Below are 25287 nucleotides of genomic sequence, written 5' to 3'. Positions count from 1 at the left end.
GTGTACTGATTCTTCTGAATGGTAAGTCACTTGAGTGTTTTTTGAACTTTTGTTGTACTAGCGTATTATTGTATAATATTCAAAATGAAATTGAATGTGTAGCTATAATGTGGTAAAATCATCTCTGCTTCTTAGTTAATGACCTTGTAAGATGGAGAAACAGAAAACATAGCTATGGTGGGTGAATCTTGACAGTGCTTGACAATGTGTCAAAGCAATTCTGTATTCTTTTACTCTCCAAATAGATGTGGGTAACACTTCATGTTTTAGCATGATGTAAGTGATAATGGCAGCTATGGTATTAGGTGTCAATCAAAATAGTGTGCTTGTAATATTAGTCATCCACTGAAGGGAGCATAAATGCAGATACTGAACTCATTATGAAGAAGGAATGCCTGTGGTGCATTCAGGGCGAATAGCACTTCCATGTAAAGGAAGAAGATTTTAGAGATAAGGATGTACACAGATAAGCAAATGGCTGCCTGTGTCAAAATAGTATTGCTCACTTGACAACTATTTGTTTAAAGATGATCTTTGAGCCAGTTGTTTTGTTGCTCTAAAGCTGCTGTTCTAGAGAGTGAAAAATTTGGAGGATGGCATTGTAGCTGACTGGTGTAATGCAGTAGTTCTGGCTTTTGTAATTTGATCTGTAATCTCCAGTGGCTTTCCGACAAGTACTCTTGTCTGCTATAGGTTAATATTATTGTATTGCAGGGTTTCCATGATGCTTCCCTTAAAAAGAAGTATGCATATCTTCTTGGAAACAAAAAAGGCCATTGAAGATCTTTCCCAGCTGAAGACTCTAGCTGGCATATGACATACTGTTAACTTTACAGGTAACATACTGGGCATACCACAGTATGTTAAAATCCAAATCCAATTCAGCTGCTAATGTGTGGTACCCCTGAACAGAAGCATAGAGGGGCAGTTGGTTTATCTAACTTAACTCATTTCCTGTGGGAATGGAATGGGCTGGAATTTCAGAACTGGATTAGCTCAATGGTCAGTTACTAGAACCAGCTCTTCACTTATGCACTGCTGTCCTAATATACTTTATCAGTGTGCAGAGATACCACGCATGTGTTGAGTAAGTAGATCATATTTTCTCTTGGTTTTTTGATTGTCAGTTTAAGCACAAGGGACTTTTTTTTTTTAAGTCCACATTATATGCATCTTTTGCTGTGTGATATATATTACAGGCATATGTGTTAAATATAGGCAGTGACTTTGTTGATATCCCTGTCTCTTCCTGTTGGAGGTGCACATACCCATGTGGATGGAGTGCCCTGATGTTGGCCAGTAACTGTCAGTCAAGTCTTCCCTTAAGGAAGACAAAGAGGAGTATTTCAGCCTACATTTTTTTAACAATATAATATGTGAAGTGAATTACAAGTACTTGACTTAACATGGTAGTAGTAGACTACTGACATGATACTGTTTAATCAAACTGAGAATACCCAGCCTGCTTTTGGTAATTATTGTAAAACTCTGGCTTAATCTGGCACTGCCACCAAAAGGGAGTGTTCACTGAATTACCCTCTTGGCAGTGCAGTTGCACAGAAATTGACAGAGCCCATTCCTTGTTTTCAGGTGTGCACCAGTGCATGTGTGCACACATTTGCCCCCACAACCATTTCATGAGCTATCAATAACCGTTTGCACAGATGTCTGTGCCAGAAAAATAAAATATTTTAGTTTCATAGTGGACTTCTGAGTTAGCACTTTGGTTAAGGCTTAATGCTTAATAATGGATTACCTCCTTTTTAAGTAACTTTCCTCTGAATCTTTGTCCACCAGCTGCCAGTATTTACTTCCTGCCTACCCTAACTGTATCATATTGCATTAATATATTTGATAGACTAAGTTACAATGCCTGGTATAATTAATCCTTCAATTCAGTTGTAATCAATTGGCAGGTGCTGATAACCAGGTAGCAACACTGGGCTGAACTGGTGAAATTGAAGCAGACTGGAAAGTTTTACTTCCTATCTAAAGGCTCTGTAGCAATTCTTTCTTGCTGTAACTCTAATCTGGGTGATTAAGTTATTTGGGTATAGAAAAGCAAATATTCTGTGGAGATAAAGGGCTATTGCTCAGAATCATAAGCCATTTCAAACAGTTCAACAGCAATGAAAAACAGGAAATCACAATAAACTTGATTCTCACATTTAACTGGAAGCCTTTGTGAGAAATCAAATTTTTAAATGCCAGTGCCTTTTAATGTGGAATAGTATGCTCTAAATTGGAAAGGTAAAAAAAAGTCTGATAAGGTCAGGGAGCTTATATCCGTAGAAAGTCAGTGAGCCAAAAGCCTGAAGGATGACAGTTCAAAAAAATCTGGATGTAAGAACAGACATTTGAAAAGTGATTTTAATGGCAGACAATTACCCAAGTGGTCAAAAGCAGGCCTTCTGTAAGGATGGGATTATCTCACATCTGCCAGCAACCCGCACACTTGGTAGGCAACTTAAGCTTCTGATATTGGCCCTGTCTCAGAACTCTCTTGGATTCATTCAAGGTATTTTCTCATAAATCCAAATAAACTTCAGCTTTGTTGATTTTGAATCTTGAGTGAATTTCCTTTACAAAACAAATCTATCAAGAAGGCAAGTAGAGATGCTGGATTGTGGTGCTGTAACTTGGATTCTTCATGTTATCATGCATGTCATTATTTCAAGCACAAGTGACAGAGTAAGTCCTGTTAGTGCTTTTTATAAGTCTCAAGTACTTCATAATTGTTTTCCACAGATGTTGAGATGATAGTACAATTTTTTAGTCTGCTTTGAAATCAGGGCATTTTTGTTGCTGCTGACAGTGTTAGTGTTCTGACTAATATATCCTGCTAGCTTGCTTGTTGCTCTTTCTTTCAAGGATTAGAAGCCAAGGAGTTTGTGCTTGATGCTCAGTTACTGAATTCAGAACTCCATTGACTGAGTACTGATGTACTTACTCGAGCTAATTGGGATAAATTTGTATACAATTGAGTTGTATGTGGTAATGTGTGGGGTATGCCCAGCCCCTGCCCCGGAGAAATCTCTTATCTCAGCAGAGATCCCTCCAGGGCAGAGTCTGGGCATACCCCACAACAATGGACTAAGTCTTGTTTCTGCTTCTCCTGAGAATGGAAATATACTTGAGTCAGAGCATCTGCTGGAGGAGAGGGTCTCCAGACATCTCGTACTGCTGTACATACACTTCAGGTTCTGTTAAGTAACTTCTGAAGAGGACTGGTCCTCCTGCTACATGTTGTATGTGTTGTGAAGAGTAAATGGATAGTAGATAAAATGCTCCACCTACTTTTATTACCCTTGTGCTCAGGTAGTGCCAATGAACTGACCTGTCATCAGCATGAGCAAGGTTGATGCAGTGGTAGTGAGGATAAAGTATATCAGGAGTACTGTGTGTAGAAAGGACTTGGGAAGTTCTTAAATATTAAATGTATTATGTGATGCTGGTTGTATACACTTGTACTGAGTTAGGGAAACATAAAAAAGGAGGCTGTTGTATCAGCTATGAAGACTTTTGGGGAAGTCTGTTATGGAGAAGCTGCAGTCCAGGTCTTGCAGTCTAACTATGCCCTAGTACATAATGTTGGGCTCAATACACTTTACCCTGTTTAGAGTCCCAAATAGGTCAAGCTGTGAAAAATGATGTGATACTACTTCCTGTTCAAGCTTAAAATAGCTGCCAGGCAAAAAAAGACTCAGTAAAGCTCTGACAGGAGTTAATATCACAGATATTCTTTTTGTTTTTATTTTAAATAATAGTAGATACGAGAGTTGGCAATTTGAATGGGGTGTCAGGGTATTGGAGCTCAAAAGCAAGTAAGAATGACTTGTGTACAACAAAAGTGGCTCTATACCAAAAACACTTTAGTAAAGAATGCTTCTTATTTAATAATGTGCAAAAATAAAAATATTTGCCAAACTAAACAATATAGCAATTGTTGCTGTACTAATGCCATAAACTTGTGTTTTAACGTGATGAGAAGGGTTGGGTGTGGAAATAATAAAGATGAAAACAGTTTAAGAGAAGTCTAATTCCCCTTTTGTTACTGTCTACTCTACAGAAGTTAATATTTCTAATTAAGCTTGCTAGGTCACTTAGAAGTACACCTATGGAATGCTAATTGGTTTTAGAGTTTAAAATCTTCAGAGACGACTTTGAATCTGTAATGATGTCAGGAACTGAAGACATGAAGGCAGAGGCATTGTTAAAATCTTACCTAGTGCTTTTAAAATACATTGTAGACTTCCAAAGTAATGGATTCATACGCATGCTGAAGTACTTTGCTGCTTTTTAATGCAATTAAAATGTTAGCTCCTATTGTTGTCTCAAAGAGCTTTTCCAGGAAATCATATGCATTTAGATTTTTTTGTAGAGTGAATCAGTGTAGTAGAAGACCAACAAGCCCATTTTAATTGAGCTTAAATTAGGCCAGTTTTGTGAACTTAATTAAAATACTGTAACTTCCAGTGGTTGAATCATTGTTGTTATCCTGATTTGCAGATGGTATCACATGGTATCTATAGGATACTGCATAACGCCTGGTAAGTCTCAGCATGTTCTTTAAAGGCATGGATCAGAGGTGCTGGAACATGCCCGTGTGAGGAATGCCCTCTATTGAATTAAAATAATACAGAAAACATTTGCTAGTGTTGATATTCAGCAGGTAGTGCTATGGAGGTGAATGGCTGGATAGTTTGGGCGTATAGCATCTTTGTATTATCCATGCTCTAGAAGACCGAAGGGTAAATGGTTGAATACTTGTTGTCTGTGCTAACAGAAAAGTAACTATCTTTCTTATTTTAATGGGGACAACCAGATCAGTGTCCATAGTTATGGTGTTAAAAATTTGAGCATGCAGTAGTGGATTCTCACAATTGTTAGGCTACATTTGTTGTGCAGGCAAGTAATAGGAAGTAGTAAGTTGCAGTCAAGTTTTAATAGCTTTTTACTGGTTTGGTCTATAAAATGAGCAAGGTTTCATATGTGATTTTTTTTAAGTTGAAGGAGAACTTGATTAGTGCACTTGGGAGTACAATGCAGTGTCCCTACTTTAAATACCTGTTGTTCCCAAAGAAATATTAATGTAATTAGTTGTAAGAAACATTATTTTAATAGATACCAATTGTTTGATGATGCATGTGAATATTAAAGCTGTAGAAAAGTTATCTGAATGTCTTTGGAACATTTTATTTACAGATTTCTGTCCTAAATAGCACTGGGAGCTGCTTGCTTTGTCTTGGCTGTCTTGGTATTGCGTATGCTACATATCCTTAATAAAAATGAGTTGGAAGCTTGTTTACTCATGACTTGAGGACAGGTGAGCTGCTGAGAAGTGCTGGATTTGGGTACTGAGTTTGGGAGTGTGCTTCTGCTCAGTCGTGAAAGTGCACATGCTGCATTTATAGTAACATGTAGCTGGTTGCAGAAATGGAAGGAAGTGAAGGCAAGATGTTAATCTTTTCTCATTGCAGTAACGTAGGAGCTGAGTAAGTTGGAGTTCACGAAGAAAACCCAGCCTTGATTTAGGTTAAATTTGTGTACTTCAGCAGCTGTGTTAAATGTAGCTCTAATGAGATTCAGGCTACTTGCCTTTGTCATCTGAAGGAGATAATCTGCTAGAACAAATTTGATAAATGAAGGAAGAAATCTCCCTTTCTTAGTCGTGACAATCTGCAAAATCCTTTCTGTTTATTCTTGTCTGAAATCCGTTCATAAAGCTAAACGTGCCAAGGGTTTTTTTTCTTCCTAATGAAATTTCCCAAAGGGATCAGGTGGGGAGGATTTTCGGCAGGACGGGGAGGGGAAGGTTGACGTGACTCCAAAGCGCTTCTTCTTCCGCCTGCGTGCGGTTTGGGGGATGGATGCGGGTATGCAGCTCTGGCAGCGCTCCCCCGAGCTGCGCGGTGGCGCAGCCCTGCACAAAGGCGGTGATGTAATGCGTGCTGTAATGCGCTGCGCTGCGCGGTGCCGTGCGCGGTGCGGCGGGCAGGGAGCCGCGCTGCCGCCCGCCCCCGCCGCTGCCCCGCGTCCCTCCCGGGGCGGCCATCGCTTCCTCGCCTTCTCTGCCTTCTATTGTCTTAAACCCCCCCCCCTTTTTTTTTTTTTTTAATTAACGCGGCATGTGTGGTGAGAGCACACACCTGCTCAGAGTAATTCAGGCTAGAATTTCTAACGTAATCCTTGAGCAAACGAGACGTGTGTTGGACATCCCTTTTGGCGTTCCGTGCTAATCTTGCACTCCCTTAAAGAAGGCAGGGAGGGAGGGAGAGAGCTTGCTGTTAACAACCGCTCACATACTAAAAGTGAAATACCCAAGCTTTAATTCCCCTGCGGACTCCTCATCGCTACTATTTTTTTTTACGAATTGGTTCGTTCTAACGAGTAGCATAATCAGTGTTTTAAGTAAAATCAGCTAAGTAAAGAGATAGAACAGGAAGATGCTCTGATGTAAAAGTTTATTTGCTCTCTTCTAAATGCTTCTAACAGCCACACATCTGAAGTTCAAGGGTGGTATAAAACCAGCTGTGGACAATGCTTTTTCTCTGTCGTTTGACTTGACTGTTTTTACAATGCAGGATGGAGAAGAGCATCTCCCCCTTCCTCCTCACACAGATCTCTTGCATGTGCATTGTAATATATAGAGAAGCTGGGATTCATCCTACGTTTCCTGTGTCTCAAGGCTTTTGGAGCTCAGGCTCCTTACAGCTGCAAACTAATAAAATGGGAATTTGAAGGAATGAGAGCTGTGCACAAATCAGGTTATTTGGCATACATCTTGTTGCAAACAGCTAGTTTTTCCACAGAAGGAATATGAAATATCCTGCAAAGAAAAGAAGGGGAGGGAGGAAGAATATTCAACAAAAAATGGTTGTTTAAGTACCAACATCTCAAAGCATGAATTTAACTGAATCTGATTCTTGCATATGTATTTCCATAACGTGATGAAAATGTTATAAAAGTGTGTGCATATTTAAAAAGTAAAAAAGGTGGAGAACAGGAAAAATACCACAACCAATAAATTAGATAGATCTTGGGATCTATGAATGATAGAAAGCCCAAAAGTAATACTTTGTGCTATTAAAAGGTATTTTTACTGAAGAATATGCAATCTGTTTTTTGGTATTTTTGATTGATTTCAGGGCTGATGGAAATAGTTCTTCTTATTGTTGCTCAGGATAAAACAATGCAGGATGATTTTCAAGCTGTTTTAAGTTGCTTATTTTTACTGCCCTTGCTGTAGTCTTCATCAATTTCACTGTGGAAAGAGATTTCTCCAGATGGTGGTATGGAACAAGAGCCAAAGGACATGATCTAAAACGCTATGTTCCAGCTGTTGCTTCGCAGAATTTAAAAGCTACTGCATTTCACTTGATCTGTGTTTTGAACAGAAAAATAAGTAACACTGCTTACAAACCTCGTTGTTAAAACAACTGCATGTTAAACCAGTCTTTTATAGGAGGCTGGGTATCCTCCTGGTAGCCCTGACAGTGGAGACCCCTAAGCCGTGAGTGTCTGAACAGTGAACAGTGAGAGTGTCTGACTGCAGTGAGAGCCGTGTGCTACTGCTGGACACCCCGACAAAAAGGTTTGCTACCTCAGCAGGGCAGTGAATTGAAGTATCACAGCACTTAGAGATGGATGAGCAGTTCCCACCAAAACAAATGAACTTCCAATAATGTTGTCAGGACAGCAGGAACAAATTGAACATTGCTAAGGGACAGAAAAATTTAAGAACACAGTTTCTCTCATTTAAAAGGGGAAAACCAGTCAGATTTTGGTCATGTCATATTAAGTTGCAGTTGAAAAATGGACTCCCATACTTCTGTCTTGCACATTTCATAGGAACAAAGGGTAATTCAGGTTGGAAAGGACCTCGCTGCAAAATATGGACAACTCTAAGGTTCTTGTTACCCACTTAAAAGGAAATTGCAGATTTTTAGCAATGATTTAGCATTTGGAATTTTCTTTAACTTACATTCTTGAGACAGCTCTTCAACAGGTTTTGCAGTATACACCTGAGGTGGCTAATTTCTGGGTAATTGCTCCTAACTGAAGGAATAGCTGAGTATGCCCACTTCCAGGAAAAGGGAGGTCATTCAGTCAGTGAATTTGATCTTGTCTGAGTATTTGCTGTCAACTACACTGGCAGTCTTTTCTTGTCCCACATCTCTCTGCATGACATTGTCCTCGTCCCGTAATTTGCAGAGAGAGGAGGTGTGTCCTGCTGTCAGGACAAAGCAGAGAGCTGTTGAAAATGGTAAGAGAGAACCTCTTAACGCTTAGCAAATATGCCAAAACCTGAAAGTGACTTAGAGCTAGAAACCTTCTAATGAATCTCGTTTTCTTATTTCAGGGCAATTTCTCAGCTGTCTGCCTCTGTGAGGTCCTGGTTGCCATTGCATACTAGCTTGGTACAGATGTGGTGCATTTTCCCGCAGCATGTATAGAGAGTGCATAGAATACAAAACAAAATGGGAATAGAAGGGACGTTTCTGTGAGGTGGTGTGATTAAAGTGAGAATATGATGGTATAATGTTTTTTGATGGGTCTTGAGCTTGATCAGAGCTGGAGGGAGTCAGAGGTGGAGTTCTGGAGTTGCTTTGAATTCAGGACTAGGATCTTAACATTAAATGAATACATTGAATACTTTACTTAAGCTCATGGCTATGGGTGCTGGAACAACTCTGAAGTCATGCCTCTAAACTGTATCCTTGTTGGAGTCCCCTGGTGATTTTAGAATCTGGACCGAGAAAAATGAATGAATAAATGATGAATACCAAGGTTACTAATGTTGCCTGGTGATCTGTCTGCTATTAAAAAAACCTGCTGATAGTTCCTTGTTAGCATTAGCAAGAAAGATCTGCAGTCTTAAAGATGCCATAACAGGTGTATTTAAAAGTTAGTGTTCCTGAGATGATTTTGAAACTGGTCATCTGCAAGCTCATGGAGCTTGAGAAAAGAGAGGAGAGTTGCAGTCTTCACCATAATTTTCCTGAATTCTCTTGCTTTGTTGCAATGTGAAAGATGGTGTGAGATTGCTGAGCAGCACTGAATGTAGGCAATGTCTATAACGGGAAGCGATAACAGTGCAGTTGGTGAATTGACAGCTCTGATTGCTCTATGAATCCTTTACTTGCATCCAGAAGTTAAGCCTACCATAAAACTGAAATTGGCACTTCAAATACTTGAGTTAAAATCAAGGAAAGCTATCAGTAATCCCATACATGCACTAACTTTAGTTACCTTTTGCTTGCCTTTGCCACCCCTTTGGGGTATATTCTCACTTACTAATAGGTTTTTGCCATTTGCTGCCTATGAAAGTTCAGTTTTCTTTCTCACCTTTGCCTCAGTAGTCTGATTTCATTTATAAACCCAAAGACTTATGGAGTTCAGCAATCATTTTTTCTGAATCTGATTGAAAAAGAGTATTTAATGGTTCTGCTGACTTAATTTTACTGGTTTCTATGTAGCAACTTCAGAATAAGAATATAAAAGTTTTCACAACGGCTGCTTGTGAATCTCCTCATATCTTGTTTAAAATTATTTTTCATTGAGTAACACCTTATTTAGAAATCTACTCACTGACTGATTTTTAAAGCCTCTCCATATTAAAATGGAGAATAGGAACCTGCTTTGTGTTCTCTTTCTGGAGAGAAAAATTTTTTCTTGAAAAACGTGGGAGGTAGTGTCTAAGTTAACCTGCAGCTGAGGTTTATCATATGCAATTGTTAACTGATAAGGAAAGTTGAATAAACCTGTAAGATTCTGGGATTTAAGATCATCTTTAAAGTCATTGAGGATGTCATGATCTTGTGATATGGGAAATGAAAAAGGGCAAATAATGAAAGTCTAATCAGTCTATAATGCACTGGTTTTATTACATTTGATCTTCTCTATGCTTTCTCTTTTTTTACTCCCCTTCTTGCTTGATTAACTAAGAAGCAATTTCTCTTGCAATGTAGCTAGGATAGCTGTACAAATAAATGGGGGAACAGCTCAGATTTCAGAGTCATGTCATTGATGTAAGTCATGCTGTGAAATAGAAAAAATGCTAAAGAGATCAACATCTTGGATTGTTTTTGCTTAAATGTTGGCTAGCTACAGTTTTGAGATTGTCTGTTCCAAGAAAAGGCTTAACACAAAAGGAGTGACCGGTGGATGCAAGGAGTTGTGGAGAATGGTTTGCAGTTATGGCTGCCTTGCCTGGATGAAGGACATTGCTGCTTTGGTTGGGAAACAGTGTCTTTCCCACCCATGGAAGTTCTAACTCTTGTCTTCTTTCTTTTCGCTTAAGACGAACCTAAATCAGTCCAGCTGTTACTTAGTAATAGGTAGTTAGCAGTTCTGAGTGCAGTTTCTGTGTGCGTTTTCTTTTTTCCTGCCTGTAGAACTTAGCATAACATGGATTTTTGAGCCAAAGTCCATTGGAGTAGGTCCATTGACATGGAGAGAGTACTCTGTTGCAAAATAACTTACTGAAAGACGTTTCTGATTCAGCATGGGATTTCTGTCAAAGAAGAGGTGGGTTCAAAGTCTGGCGCTAGAGTGAGCAGGCTGGTAGATAAGGCACTTGCTTTCTGTTGATGACATGACAGGGAGTCATTCTTAAGTCCGAAGAGAGCCTAAGCATTGAAGTAATCTGGGTCGAGTCTCGCTTTTTTGTTTGTGCCTGTTCAAAGGTCTTGTTTTTATGTTGCAAGGTGAAAAGCAGTTGTGTTATTAAGAGTGTGAATTTTCATTCCCTTTTGTTTGTGTTTTTCTTCAGCAGCGTTTCAGAAAAAATTCAAGTCAGTTGTGTGTGACAGCAATGGATGAGTGCTTGGTCAACATCTTGGCTAAGAGATGCTGCTCTTAGCCTCAATTTCCAAGTCTTTTTGTTGTCTTAATTTCTGTTTCCATACTTCATGTTTGTTGCCATAACTGAACAACGCACATCACTGAAGATACCTCTGAAGTAAGCACTTCAGTGTTCTTGGGATAGCAATGCTTCTTGGGAAAGCTGTTTTCAACATTGGTTTGTATCACAGTTCTGTAATCAAAGTGTTACCTTAAAAGATGTGTTTAAGGTAATTTTATTGCTTCCCTTAATTGTGTAGCTGACTAGTTGCTGGTCTTTGCAGTGCAAGGTGATTGGCACAGTTACCTTGTTTCCTGCATGTGAAGGAAGCCTCGGCATTAGACTAATCCGGCATTTGTCTGGGTCGTGTGAACTGCTACACTGAGTACCCGTTTCCTGTAACCCTCCAAAGGTGACTTTCTTGATGTATTTCAATACCTCAGGGAAGTTTCAGCAAGCTGGATATCTGGAGAGCAGCAGAGTTCCTGGAATGCTGTAATTTCTAGGCAAAAACCCTGTTACACAGGGTTGGCCTCTGGTCTCCAGGGCAGGTGGACATGCAGCTCTGCAGCCAGGTTGTCACCATGGGATTTGGGAACACTTGCAGTCCAAATGAGAAGGAGCTGTCCTGGCCGTTCAAATAAAGGCCTCCTATGGTGATACCTCTATCCCAAAATGCTGTCTTCTCATGCGTCTTTTAACTTGGATAAATTAATATATTGCAGCAAAATATCTTAGCTTTATACAGCATGAGAAAAAGGGTTAATGTAGACAAGTTTGTTAAATTTGGCTAGCTGATGGTGTCTTTGGGCCCTGAAGTTGTGGGGGCAAAGAGGAAATGGTGTGTTTTTGGGGAAGACCTCATAATTTTCCAGTGTATAAAATGTTTAGGTGACTGTTTCTTTCTTGTTTGCATGCTTTAAAGATCTTTAGTTGTGTGACACAGCATTTAAATAGCTGTTTTTTGACAAGGCTCTGTTTAGTAGAAGACTGTATATAATTCAAGGGATTGTGTAATTGTAATTCTTCATGACGGGTGGGGGGAACAACCTCATATTGAAATGGACTACATAATAGTGTGTTACTTATTCTACTGAATATACTGAAGTTAAATGTTAATTAGCGTAATTTGAGCTTCTTCACTCTTTGCTGGTAGCTAGGGAAAAGCATATGCATGGTGTATGTTACTACAGAAGGGCATATACTTCCTATTAAAAATGTAAAACTGTAAAATGAGTATTCTTTTAATAGATATTGAAAATATCAAGGATAGTTATCCTGTTTAAGACTTAGATGGTCTTTAAAAGAAGCAGGATTTAATATTGAAAGCAACACTTTTAAAATAAGAGTGCCTTTTTTTAGGCGGAACAGCATAGATATGTGCCTCGGGTGCGTGCTGCGCTTTCAGAGGAGAAGCGTGTGCCGTGGGAATGACACCCGCTGGAATCCCTGCCCGCGCGGGGATCGCGGGTCGGCGCGGTGGCTGCGCGGGGCGGGAGCTGCGGGCACTGCGGCGGCACCGCGGCGGCGGGAGCTGCAGCCGGCCGGCCCGGCAGCGATGACATCACCCTCAGGAACATGTGATGCAGCCGGCTGGCGCGGAGGATGCTGAGCTGTGGAGGGAGAGATTGGTGCAGATATTTATGGCATTTCATTTGAGTGTGGTAAATGCCTTTTAATTTTTTTTTTTTTTTTTAATTAAATCCTCAAATCCTCACATCCACAAATGTTTTTGCGGAGAAGAGGCTTTAAAAAGGGGGAGGGAGGACCCACCCCAAGTCCTTCAAACCTGCTTATATTGCTGGGTTTTGTTTTATTTTTTGCTTCGTTGGAGATAAAAATGATACTTTCTGCCGTATTCACCCTCTTTGCTCCCCAGCATTCTTTCATCTGTTGTAATCCCCACAGTCTTTTCAGTTAAGCTTTAACACTGCAGAACTGGAATAAAAATAGACTGTTTAGAGCAGCAGGAATATGATAATCCAAGGCAGTCAGCCTTAAGGATATGCAGATGCAGAACATGAGCCAAGCACTAACGTATTTGCTCGGGTGTTTACCTTGAGTGGCCCCTTAATAGTCAGAGACATGTTAGTTAAATGTTTCTCGATTCTTACATGCCACAGGCAAAGTAAAACGTGCAGCTACTGCGCATCATCATCCGAGGTGAAGTAGTTTAAGGGCTTAGAAATCTGAGCAAGCAATTGCGGTAACATCAGTGTCTTGAGTAATTTTGAGCTAAGAGAGACAGCAAAGTACGGCACTAGTTTCTGCATGCTTTTTAGGTGAGGAGAAAGTGTTTTCTATCTCCAAATTTACTGTAAAGAAAAGGAATTGCCATGGCTGAAATGAAAGCTGAGCATGCTAAATGGGCATTAAGCTTATGGTGGGTAGCTCAAAGCACGCTAAGAAAATACTTAACCCTGGAGGTGTGCATGTATGCCTTAACAGTCAACTGAAGCCCAAATATTTCAAGGTGGAAAAGGGTATTTGCTGTCTTTTTAGGTGATTTATTTAAGCCCAAGCTTTTTCTTAAAGTTTTATTTAGAGCTTTATTCCATAACGAACAGGAACGTGGTAGGAACAAAACTGTAGGCAGTTTCAGTGAATGGCTGATAACCCATGGCCGCTACTCTGGAGGAGTAATAATGCACAAGGTTCCTTTGGCTGTGTCTTAGACTCTTGAGAGCCTAAGCGCAAACTTGAAAGTAAACCCTGCACTGCTTTGCCAATCTGGAGTTGCTGTGTAATTGCAAAATGCTATCCATCATGTAGAAACCCTCCACGCTGTGTGGCTACCCAAGGAACTCGTTTTCCTGGTTTAGCCTTTCTGAGAATGTGTATTGAATTTTGGGTTTGTTTTTGGTCTGTGGTGTTCATGGAAAAACAGAGAACTAGCTAGGGAACTTCTATCTGGCTGGAAGTTGATTTGTTTTATTTTCTTTTGTTTGCATTCTGTGAGTGCTGAGACAATACCCTGGTTAAACACTTCAGTTATGGTGAACTTGAGGGACCCATTGCTGACAGGCATTTGTCTGAACACATATTGTAAAAATCCCCAGTCATGGATAAGCCATAGTCTTCCACAGGCAATCCTATGTGCTGCTTCACAGTTCTTTCCTTTACAAAATTTCCTGCCATCTAGTAAACCTCTTGCTGTAATTCTAGCAAGCTTTTGTCACCACTAGGCTTTATGTTTTCTGAGGACTGCCAGCATGTCTTCCTCCAGTTCTTCAGGTGAAACAGATGCATAAATGATGATATGCACTGGACCATTTTTGATCCTTGGGTGTTGTGTTTGGTGCATCCCAGGTCTGTTTTGAAGAGTAGTGGCAGTATCTAGATACTGTCCTGGCACAGAAGTCTCAGTACTGCTGTCTGGAGTAGAAAATCTGTGCTGTAATTTACATTTATGATGCCCTTAAGTATAGATCTTAGGTTACTTGATGGACACTGGTTCGATACCTTGAAATTTTAGTTTAGAAATGCACAGGTTTTTCATTTAAGCTCAGAACCTGAGACCAAAGGATATGAAACATTTGGCTATTTTTGAAGAGGAAGAGTCTTAACAGCACTTTTGTACTTCAATAGTTAGAGAGAAGCAACGCGCTTCCCACTTACCCCAGCAGAGTTGCTTTCTTCGGATATGGGATTATTTTAAACAATACATTAATCCAAACAGACCGGGAAGGGTTGTACAGATAAGTTGGTTGAAGATATGTCATCCAGTTCTTGTAAGATGAACAACACTGGCCTAAACATAACCAATTCTGTATTGTACAGGTGAAATATAAAATAAAAAAATGCTTCCTAAATCTTCCTTATCAAAGAAGGAAGAACTTTAGGACTTGGCCACAGAATTAGAGTAGTAGAAGTAGGAAGTGGAGAGGGAGGGACAAGCTGGTGATGTGCTGCTTTGCAACATTGACTGTAATCACTCACCTTGGGCACTGTTTCATTCTCCGTGTATGTACAGAGTCAGTGTGACAAAATGTCCTCTCAGTTGCAAAACACTGCTCTTGTCAGGCAGCAGAAAAGAATTCTGCTTACAGAAGCGATTTAAGAAAAGTTGCATGTAAACAGTGTTGGGGATTTTTGGTGGGCCTTCTTGTGTTTTTTGGGTGGGTTGGGGTTTTTTTGGTGGGTTTTTTGTTTGGGTGGTCTTGTTTGTTTGTCTTTGTTGTTGTGGGGTTTCGGGTGGGGTTTTTGGTTTGGGTGTTCTTTGGTGTCTTTTTTTTAACTGATATTTGTTCTGAGCATACCTACTTTTAATAACTTGATAGTCTTCCTCCCTGCTGGACAAAAAATTAAAGTGGGATTTGGAATGCATAAAAGCTACAGGATCCATCTGATAGTTTTTATTTACTGATGAAAAAGGCTAATTCTGGTATCCTGTTTTTTTCTGAGGCTTGCTAACAGGCCATGCCATTTGTGTTAAGTCAGTCAAAGTGATGACTTGTCCATTAGTATATTTTTAAAGTTTAGTGGGTTTTTTTGGCAGACTTTTATTGTAAGGTTATCTTGATTCCTGTAATCATAATATTCAGAATGTATTCCAAAGGTATATGTTTTTCAGTGCATTCATTAAATGTAGAAGCTGGGCTTGTCTGAATTTTTGACTAATTATCTTCTCTTTTTCTTTTTTTTCAGGGTTTCGCAAAAATGATGAAATGAAGGCTATGGAAGTATTGCCAATTTTAAAGGAAAAAGTTGCATACCTTTCAGGTACAGTTATTTTATCTTGTAGAATGCCCAACTGTGTTGTTAGTAGCATGTAAAATGGTATTTTAAATACTTAAAGTATAATTAAAAAATTCTTGGAGAGCTAGGGCAGCACTGATTCCTGTTGGATATCTTAAACATGACATAAACATTTTGAAAGGATCAGTAATAAAGAAGACATGTGTTTTCTTGAATGTGGAACATTGCTAGTTGTCATCTTGGTCATGTTAAGTCCTGCATTCCCCATGGCCTGCATATCTAACAGAATTATTTACAGCAACTTAGAAACCTGCTGTACCAAAGTCATATTCCTTTTCTTATTTCTGGTTCTTCTGATGGGGAATTTTACAGAGATGCCTCTGTTATTGGCCCATCTGCAGCATATTCTGGAGAAATATGTCTGTTGCAGAAGTGAACTTCAGTTGCCTCTTTTGAAGCACACTTAGTATTTTCATGGTGAACTGAGTTAGGATGTAATTTTAGGTAGTTCCAGCATACACAATGAATTTGGTTGGTTACAACTGAACAAGGAATAGCAGAGGATTTAAAAGTGGGATTTATATGAGTTAGTATCATAACATAGTCTGTAACTTCATAAGTAACTTTACTTGATGGAATGATGGGCTGAGGTGTTTATTTTTGTAAACTGCATTTTGGTATGACTTTCTGTTGGGATTAAACACCATCACTCTTTCAGCCATAATCTTAGCATCAAATGATTTAGAGGACAGTCTCATATTTGAAAGGGGTTTTTTGGATAATTTGTCAAGAATGCCAAAAGTAAAGCTCTTGTCTGTAAATATTAAAACACATAAAATTACTCCTGCAGTCGTACTCTATAAGAGATTTGCTGTGCATGGATGCTGATGCTTGCAAGTACAGCATGTAGTACATAGTGCTGTCCTGTCCACTCTGCTGAGTCAAGCAGAGGTGCAAAGCAAAAAGGTGTGTGGGTAAAGTTCTTTGGGTTTTGTTGTTGTTGTTTGTTTGTTTTGTGGGGGTTTTCTTTGTGGTTTTTTTTTTTGTAAAAGTTCCTTCAACTGTAATGAATAAGACTGCTAAGAGCCAGTTTTCCTGGTAGCATGGTAACTTGGGAATTGTAGTGCTGATGAAAGCTTGCTTGAAACTCTATTTTTAGAGGGAAAGAAGAGGAGAAAAGGGAGTTAAGCACAATATTTCAATCTCTCATTACTCTTTTTGGACCTTGTCTTATGGCATTGAATGAAAATGAAGTCAGTTTTCACTCCAAAACCTCTGAATTTTCAAGTTGTCCAGTACTTAGTTTAGACCCCTTAGAAGGGACCTGAAAAATGATGGGGTTTTCTAATGTTATTTTGTAAGCAGATGGTATTCTGAAAGGGTTAATTCAGTGAAAGTGAAATCGGCCAAGTTGAAGGATGAAGATAAATTTAAGGGGAGATGATGGATTGTGAACCAGAACAGAGGAGGTGTCGGCAGAAATAAATGGTTGCCAACTTGCCTGTGTGAAGGTAGCAACTCCTGATAGAAGAATGGAGCAAACAGCTGTGGGCAACAAGACTGGCCAGAACTGATCTGCCAAAATCCATAGTTTCACATTTCCATTGCAAGTGAAAGTCAAATGGAACAAGATACATTAGTTGTGCAAATGATTTAGGAAACCCTTAAGTACAACAACCAACAACAATGCTCTTCAGTGTGTTCTCCCCCTTCCCCCAACAAAAGTACCACCACCACTGGAACTTAACCATTGAGGAACTAGAACTGTCGTGCTTTATACCAGGGAAGATAAGAAAGCCTGTTGGTTTCCTGAACAGATTTTCACCTAACTGGGAAGTAAACTGCATGAGTATTGGTTGTCTTGCCACCTGAAATACTTACATCTCTAGGCTTTTCATTAAAGTACAAATAGAGTCTTGGATGCAAGTTTTTTGTTAAGTTAAACTGAAACCTGTCAAAGAACAAAACTCTTATATCTCTACACATACCTAAGCCAGGAGAGCATTTTCTTACAAGGTGCAGTTATCTTGGTTTCGTATGAGGAAATAGCCTTTGGTAGCTTGTCTTGCCATGAAAACCAACTGTTTAGCTTTCTTTACCTAAGTACTTTGTAACTAGCTAAAAAGGCATTTCTTAAAAAAGCTGCACTACTCAGCCTGTTGGATTTTAGTGCCATTTGGAGACCATTGAGAATACTGCTGTTAGTGATGTGCACCAAACAGAAATTATGTATGTTAGGTGACTCATGTGAGTTGGTCAGATAGATGTTTGTGTGACACACTTTGGCATAAATAGAATATCTCTGTAGTGGGGTGGGGTAGTGTATCAAAGGAAATGGATTAAAATGGAAGTTTTACCGATGAAAGCACTAGTAGTTTAATGTGTTTTTGTTAAACAAAGACTAATAGGGGGCTGAGTTGGATAAAGACTTTGGCAAGACAGGAAATTCCCACTGATGCCTCATGCATTGTTGCTTTTAATTTTCCCATTTGGGTATGACACAGGAGCATCAGGAGCAAAGGAAATGAGAGTTAGTTGTTGTAAAAGGCCTAAGAAAGCTGTCAATAGAGCTGATGAAAAAACCCCAAGTCTTAGGGACTTTTTTTTATTATTTGCTGGTTTTCTACCTGGTTTAAGACTGGATAGTGAAGTTCTTTTCATCTAAAATCAAGGCTGTATTAATTTCTTCATTACTCATCTAGACCTGGAGTTTGTCTCTGATGTACAAAAGTTTCAGGATATGATTTATCAGAAATTTAAGCACCATTTTTAAAAATGGGCTTCGTCTGTGACATATGTGGAGCTGGAGCCAACTGAAGTGGCGTCCAGAAGGACATAAAAAATAAGGATTTCTTTCTTTTGCCAGTTGAAAAACTGCATGATGCAGGAGCTGCGGTGTGGGAAAGACCTGGAGGACTGGTCTGAGGTGACTGCGTGTAACAAAGCATTTGCTTAAAATGCTTAGAGAGTGTTAAAGCCAGTTCAGTGTATGCTTTTGCCTCCTAGCTGCTGCTTTTTAAAGAATGTCCACCCTGGGCAATTGAGTTACTTTTTCTGGGGGGCTGGAATCAGTAGCACTTAGCAGTTGAAACAGATTTTTAAGATCAGAAGGTAGTAGTGGCCTGTGGTGCATTGAGGAGAGAGAACATTAGGGGCTGTAGCAGACTTTCAACTATGCTTGGTAGCCTTGGAGGCCAGTGATGGCTCTGGAGCTCAGCGGGGGCCTGGGCTCTTGGGCTCTGTCTTGTCATTTATTGTCCCTCTCTCTTATGGCTTCCGTCTTGTTTTTCTCTTGTCATTTGCTGTGTAAAAATCCTCAAAGTTCTCTGCTTGGCAAGTGAGTCAGGATGGTCAAGGCTTGCCTTTCACCATTAGAATGAAACAGCTCAGTGTTTAATCTTATATCCCACTTGAGAGGGTCATGGAAGATAAGGATATGAATTTCCTCTTAAGTTTTGCTTTCTGGCATTGTAGCTTGACAGACATTCAAAGATGCTTTTGCTTCTTCTGAGGTTCATTTGGTGTCTCACAGGGAGCATGTCCAGTGTAGACAATCTCTAGAGACTTTGACAGCCAGGCTTAGTGTCTCTGGCAAGCACACACTGACTGTGTAGGAGAGGATAGGGATGCATTTTTGGGTGACTGGTTTTATTTATTATTTTTATATTTATCTTCTCTTGGCCTTCCTTTCTAAGTGATTTTTAAAAAAACTTTGTTTAGCAACATGGAATTACAATGAGAAGCTGATTTGAAATTAGAAATTCTGGGCTGAAGACAGTGTTTTTCTGTGTTTCCATGGGACAGGAGAAAACAGTCCACACATACGTGGTTGAGAACATCTATGTGAAATTTAGCTTGCAATAATCTGTCTGTGTTATTATAGATGTGTTGATAAAGACATCCTACTGGGCTTGAATTTGGTGTTTAGTAATAGTAACGTTTTGTTGTCACTAGCAAGGGGTTGGATATAAAATTATATTTTACTATTAGACTGCAGCAAGTCTGTGCAATTTTATGACTGAGATGAATGCATTTAAGTGGAACCACTTAAGTCAGATTTTTTGCCTTATGTATTAAGTGGATTCAGAATTTCCTGTGTTGCTAACAAAACTAAAAACTATAAACTGACAGTTGGGAATCTGCAAATCAGAGCAGGATAAAAATACAAATTAAATGCTTAAATAGTTTCTATCCACTCAATCTATGTGTTGTGAAATATTATACACCTAAATTCTCCTAGTAATTAGTCATAGAATTACAAGATCGTTTAGGTTGGAAAAGACCCTTAAGATCATTGAATCCAGGCCTTAACCTGGCACTGCCGAGTCCACCACTAACCATGTCCCCAAGTGCCACACCTACATGTCTTTTAAATGCCTCCAGGGATGGTGACTCAACCACTTCCCTGGGCAACCTGTTCCAATTCTTAACAACTCTTTTGGTGAAGAAATTTTCCCTGATATCTAATCTAAACAGCACTTGAGGTAATTTCCTCTCATCCTGTTGCTTGTTAGCTTGTAGAAGAGACCAGCACTCACCCCACTGCAGCCCCCTTTCAGGGAGATGTAGAGAGCAATAAGGTGTCCCCTGAGCCTCCTCTTCTCCAGGCTAAACACGCCCAGCTCCCTCAGAGGCTCCTCATAAGCCTTGTGCTCCAGACCCTTCACCAGATCTGTTTCCCTTCTCTGGACACACTCTAGCCCCTCAATGTCCTCCTTGTAGTGATTAGGCCCAGAACTGAACACAGGATTTGAGGTGTGCCCTCACCAGTGCCGAGTACAGGGGGACAATCCCTGCCCTGGTCCTGCTGGCCGCACTATTGCTGATACAGGCCAGGACGCCCTTGGCATTCTTGGCCACCTGGACATATTTCTGGATCCTGTTCAGGTGCTGTCAATCAGCACTTCCAGATCTTTTCCACTGGGCGGCTTTCCAGCCTCTCTTCCCCCAGCCTGTAGCACTGCCTGGGTTTGTTGTGACCCATGTGCAGGTCTCAGCACTTGGCCTTGTTCAACCTCGTATTACTGACCTTGGCCCATCAAACCACTCCTGCCCAACCTGGCATCACCTGCAAACTTTCCATTTATTCTTACCCATAAACACTCAACTTTATTGGCACCGTCATTAAGCTCTAGACAATCATAACACTCCTAATGTTCAGGGCTACCTTGCTGACTCTTTCCTTGCCCATCTCTTCTGAAGAGTTTACAGCCATCCATTGCAGCAGTCCAGTTGTGCAAATCATCCCACCATGTTTCCATGATGGCAGCTATGTCACAGCTTTCCTGTTGCCCAATGGCTTCCAACTCCTCCTGTTTGTTGCCCAAGCCACGTTCATTGGTGTGATGCACTTAGTTGGGCTATTAGTTCTGTCAGCTTTTTTGGGGCAGAAGCCCTAATTCCTGCATGACCATTCTCAGGTGCTTCCATGCTTTCTGACTCAAGCATGAATCTTGGCTGCTGCTTGGATCTCTGTTCCTACCTTCTGTGAGATGCCAGATGGAAGGACCTTGCTAGTTCACCATTCCTCAAACACTGGTGTGCTGCCCCCCAGGCTGATCTCTAGTGAGCATGGCTTTATCAAGTCTAGTTTAAAGCTCTTTCAGAGAGCCCTGATAATTCCTGTGCAAAGATCCTTTTCCTGCTTTGAGACAGGTGTACCTTATCTGTCACCAGCAGGCTCAATGTCATATACACCAGCCCATGATCTGAAAACCCAAAAGTCTCTCAGTGACACCAGGCTTGGAGCCAGGTATTGATCTGTTGGCTCTTCCCCTTTCTTCCCTTATCATTTCCTGCAACAGAAAGCATAGGGAAAACATTACCTGTGCTCCTGATCCCCCAACCAGTCATCCCAAGGCTTTCAGGGAGAGACTTCAATCACATCTCTCTTGATTGCCCTTGGGCTTCTTATTGCAATTTCTTGCTACCTCCCTGGAATATAGGTTAATAATAGTGGGTTTTCCCAAGGGCCATACCAGGGTAGGAAGCTTTCTCATCACATCTTTAACCTTGGGCCTAGGGAGGCAGCAGGCTTCGTGAAGAAGTGGGTTAAGCTGGCACACTGGGCCTCTGTTCCCTTCAGAAGGGAGTCTCCTATGACAATGATCCATCTGTCTTCAACCTACTCACCTCCTCCCCGTGCTCTGTCACCAAGCGGAGGAGCTCCTCTACCTGGGCACACCTCCCACAGCTGTGCTCTCTGCTGCCATATCATCTAAATACTTGCCTACAATGTAGCATAATTCTATATTTAAATTAAATCTATACAATTGCTTAGTCAAAAATTAAATACATAACAGAGTGCCATTGCTGGAGATGTCACACTACCAGTCAAACTTGAAGGTGACTGTAATGTGTAAGTGTAATGCTCTGGTTATTCTTTCTTTCAATTTTTTTTTGGAATTTTCTTTTCATTGTAGGAATTTTGACAGTATGCTGATTGATACTCCCAAAATTCAGTCTTAAGTTGGTCTCTAAATGACAGTGTTGGCATTTAAGATGAAACCACTTTTTAAAAAGTGTATACTGAAGACTAGTTCTGCAAACAAGAATTATGTTATGCTGTGGGGGTCTTCTAATATTTTTGATTTTTCAGGTGGCAGAGATAAGCGTGGAGGTCCCATTCTAACATTTCCAGCTCGTAGTAATCACGACAGAATACGGCAGGAAGACCTTAGAAGACTGATTTCGTATCTAGCATGTATTCCTAGGTAAGCCATGGTCTGATAATCTCTAAGGCTGTATAACAAAATAAATGGGTTATGTTGCAGTATTCCCACAAGCTAGCAAACTGAATGAGTAAAGAACGTGAGCAAATCAATACTGAGTTTTGTCATTTGCTATTTTCAAATTGCTTTTTGGAAGAGAAATAATTACTCTGCCTTGTAAAAGGAAGGCTGCTGGCAGAACTGCTGGTGTGCTTTAGCTGGAAGTAGATTGTGTCTTGGAAATGGCCATGCCACTTTGGTGTTGCTGTGTTGAAGACTGCAAATACAACTCAAAGGCTTTCAGTACATCAATAATTAGAAACATGCTGGTCATCATTCACCATATGTCTTGTGTGGAGTGTGATCAGCACAACGCTTCTGTTATTTGTGTTAGATAAGTCATACTGTCCTGATACAGCACAGAAATAACCAGGAGAAGGGTATGGGAAATTGCTTGTAAAGGTCTCAGATAAACCTGTGGAGTGATCTGTGAAAGTACTGATAGCATTGCATTATCAGCAATTTACGAATTGCAGTGAGCTGTTTAAATGAATTAGCAGAAGTCAAATCCCGTGCTAGTGTGTGTGTGCATATTTAAACACCCATATATATATATAGATGAAGTTGCATATATATATGAGATACTTTTTAAAAAGTTACGTATTTTATATGTATCTAAAAAGAGTTCCTTCATATAGAACTTTGCTTTGAGTAGTAATAAAGCTGGGGACAAAAATGATCCTAAGACTCTGACTTTAGGTCCGTCTTGGAACCTGCCAGCATTTGTTGCACTCTGGAGCAGTGCTGACTGTGCCTGACTATGTTTGTCTATGACCTCAAGCAGCAGTTGTCATTACTGTTGAAAAAAATTCCTTGGACAGCATCCCTGAGTGCAGTATCTTCCATGTTTCTCTAATGTGCTAATTTACAGATAGTCTTTACACTTGATGCAATCGAATGTCAGTTGCAGACTGAGAAAGGTGGTTTCATAAAAATAACTTCAAGGCATCTGGCTGAGAGTGTACATGGCCTCTGTTTTGTAAAGTTAACTGGGGGACTTGAGGGAAGTAGAGAAAGGAGAACAGGAAGAAGGCTTGAAATTTTTGCTTTCACATTCAAATGGTGAGGTGTATTCTAGCCATCTAGAGCTTCAAGTTGCTAGAGAAGTTAATAGATAAATATGCATCAAAATCTGTCCAAGAATTTTTTTAGAGATAATTGGGGCGAGAAACAGTCTTCCTTTGGCAAAAGGTGTATGTTGGTTCAGCATCAATAGACTTAAAATTAAAAGAAAGTTAGTGCATGTCCTATACTCTTTAAGCATGGCAAACTTTTGAGAATAAAGGGAGCTTTGTTAAAAGAAAGACTTGTTTTCATACAAGTTATGTTTAAGGGGCTGATCATGCAACTCTAGCTGATTAGAAGTTCCAGCTGGGACAAATATTCCCAAACTTTTGGTCTGTCAGTTATTTGTTGCAGTACTGTTATTTGATGTAGATAAAGAATCACAGGTATCAGTTGTTGGCCAGAGATCTAAAAGCTAAAGTTTACTCAGTCTCACAATTTTACTGATTCTGTAATATATCTGATTTAAAAATATAGAGAAACTTACATTATCACCACTGAGTGGAACAGGTATTTTAGTGTAGTCCAGGTTTACCAACACATGACCTTGGCTGACTAAAACCTCCCAAGAACAAATCTTGTGATGCTTGGCCAAAAGGGGTTCAGCTTGTGTGAGGTGATGGGGCTCCATGACAGAGGACACACCTGCCCTGTATCACACCATGAGGGACCACTTTGGACACCCCAGTAGATGCATGCCCTGTGAATTAGTGGCAAGCAGTCCTCAGTTTGGTGCTAGGATAGGGATTGGCTGAGCAGCACTCCTACTGCCATTTGGCCTTTCAATAATGGGTCTGTCTTTAAGCCAGTAGTTGTTTTTGTCCTTGAATCCTATGAGGATCCTAGAAAACATTTTCACCATGTCAGAAAACTGTACGTTGTAGCCTACATGTATGCCAAGCTAGTTACTTTTAATATATTTTGCTTCTTCCATTGCCATTTTTGGCATTCCTATGGGCAGATGAGAGAGCCAGCATTTATCATAATAAACTCCTTTTTTGAAATGTTGTGGGATGTTTATTTTTTCTTCTTTTCCCTTTAAACTTTTCAAACTTCTAAAAATCTTCCACTTTGAGGAACACATATTATCACTTCTTCCAGATCTCCTGTGTCAGTCATAATCCATCTTTCTGCAGTGTGGCCAATAAGACTGTGTAAAATATGCCAGTGAAGCTTCCCTGCCTCTTGGACACTCTGAAAACCTCACCACATGAACTCTAGAATGGCATTTGAATTAGTCACATCCCCAAAAGTGACTCATACGCAAACAATGGACATTTGGTCCTTTTTGATAGTCTGTTAGCTATGAGGCATTGGTTTTGAAATATTTTCCTTCCTATGGTCATTCTCCAAGGTCATATAGCAAATTCTGCTGGAAGAAAATCAGAGTTTCTGGTGATGGTGGTGATTGTCACTTTTGATCAGTGACAAGAACTAAATGTACAGGAGGTATTGATGAAAAGAAATTAAATCTTCCATTCTCAGAGGAGGTGCTGGGGAATTTGAGTGTAAGGTCTGTCAAGTTTTGGACAGCAAAAATGAGCTCAAATTTTGTAGAAATAGATTGATGTGGTTTTCTTCACAACCATAAAATGCTGTGTTGTCCATTAGCAAATTGATCCTGTTACAAAAGAAATTTTTCTTTTGTAAAAAGAAGTTTTTCCTCTGCAGACTCTCTCAGATAGTATGGTTCTAAATCTGAGACAGTTTGAGAAAGTTGCAAAGTGATAGGTAAGAACAACTTGCTGTCTTCTGTCTTTCAGAGGATCCCCTCAATCATTAGAAAGACATGAATGTTATCATCAGTCAAATAAGTGTGTGTGTGTGTGTTCTGAAGAGTCAGTTGTAAATGAATTAGATATTGCTGCTTTAGGAAATCGTATGTTTACTGTGTGTGTAGGGTGAGGG

The 25287-nt window shown here is 40.0% G+C and overlaps 1 protein-coding gene across 1 annotated transcript in view; it reads left to right on the top strand.

The window, feature by feature from the left end:
• The window catches only part of TRIO (trio Rho guanine nucleotide exchange factor), a 248568-nt gene that overhangs the window by 53424 nt on the left and 169857 nt on the right, over positions 1 to 25287 (top strand). The window contains exons 2-3 of the mRNA XM_082288588.1: positions 15494 to 15568; positions 22143 to 22257. Of these exons, the coding sequence (XP_082144714.1) occupies positions 15494 to 15568; positions 22143 to 22257 (190 nt within the window). The remainder of the gene's footprint in view (positions 1 to 15493; positions 15569 to 22142; positions 22258 to 25287) is intronic.

The sequence above is a fragment of the Coloeus monedula genome, assembly GCF_965178545.1.
Source record: "Coloeus monedula genome assembly, chromosome: 1".
In the NCBI taxonomy this organism is placed as follows: Eukaryota; Metazoa; Chordata; class Aves; order Passeriformes; family Corvidae; genus Coloeus; species Coloeus monedula.
This window is presented reverse-complemented; position numbering and strand designations above follow the sequence as displayed.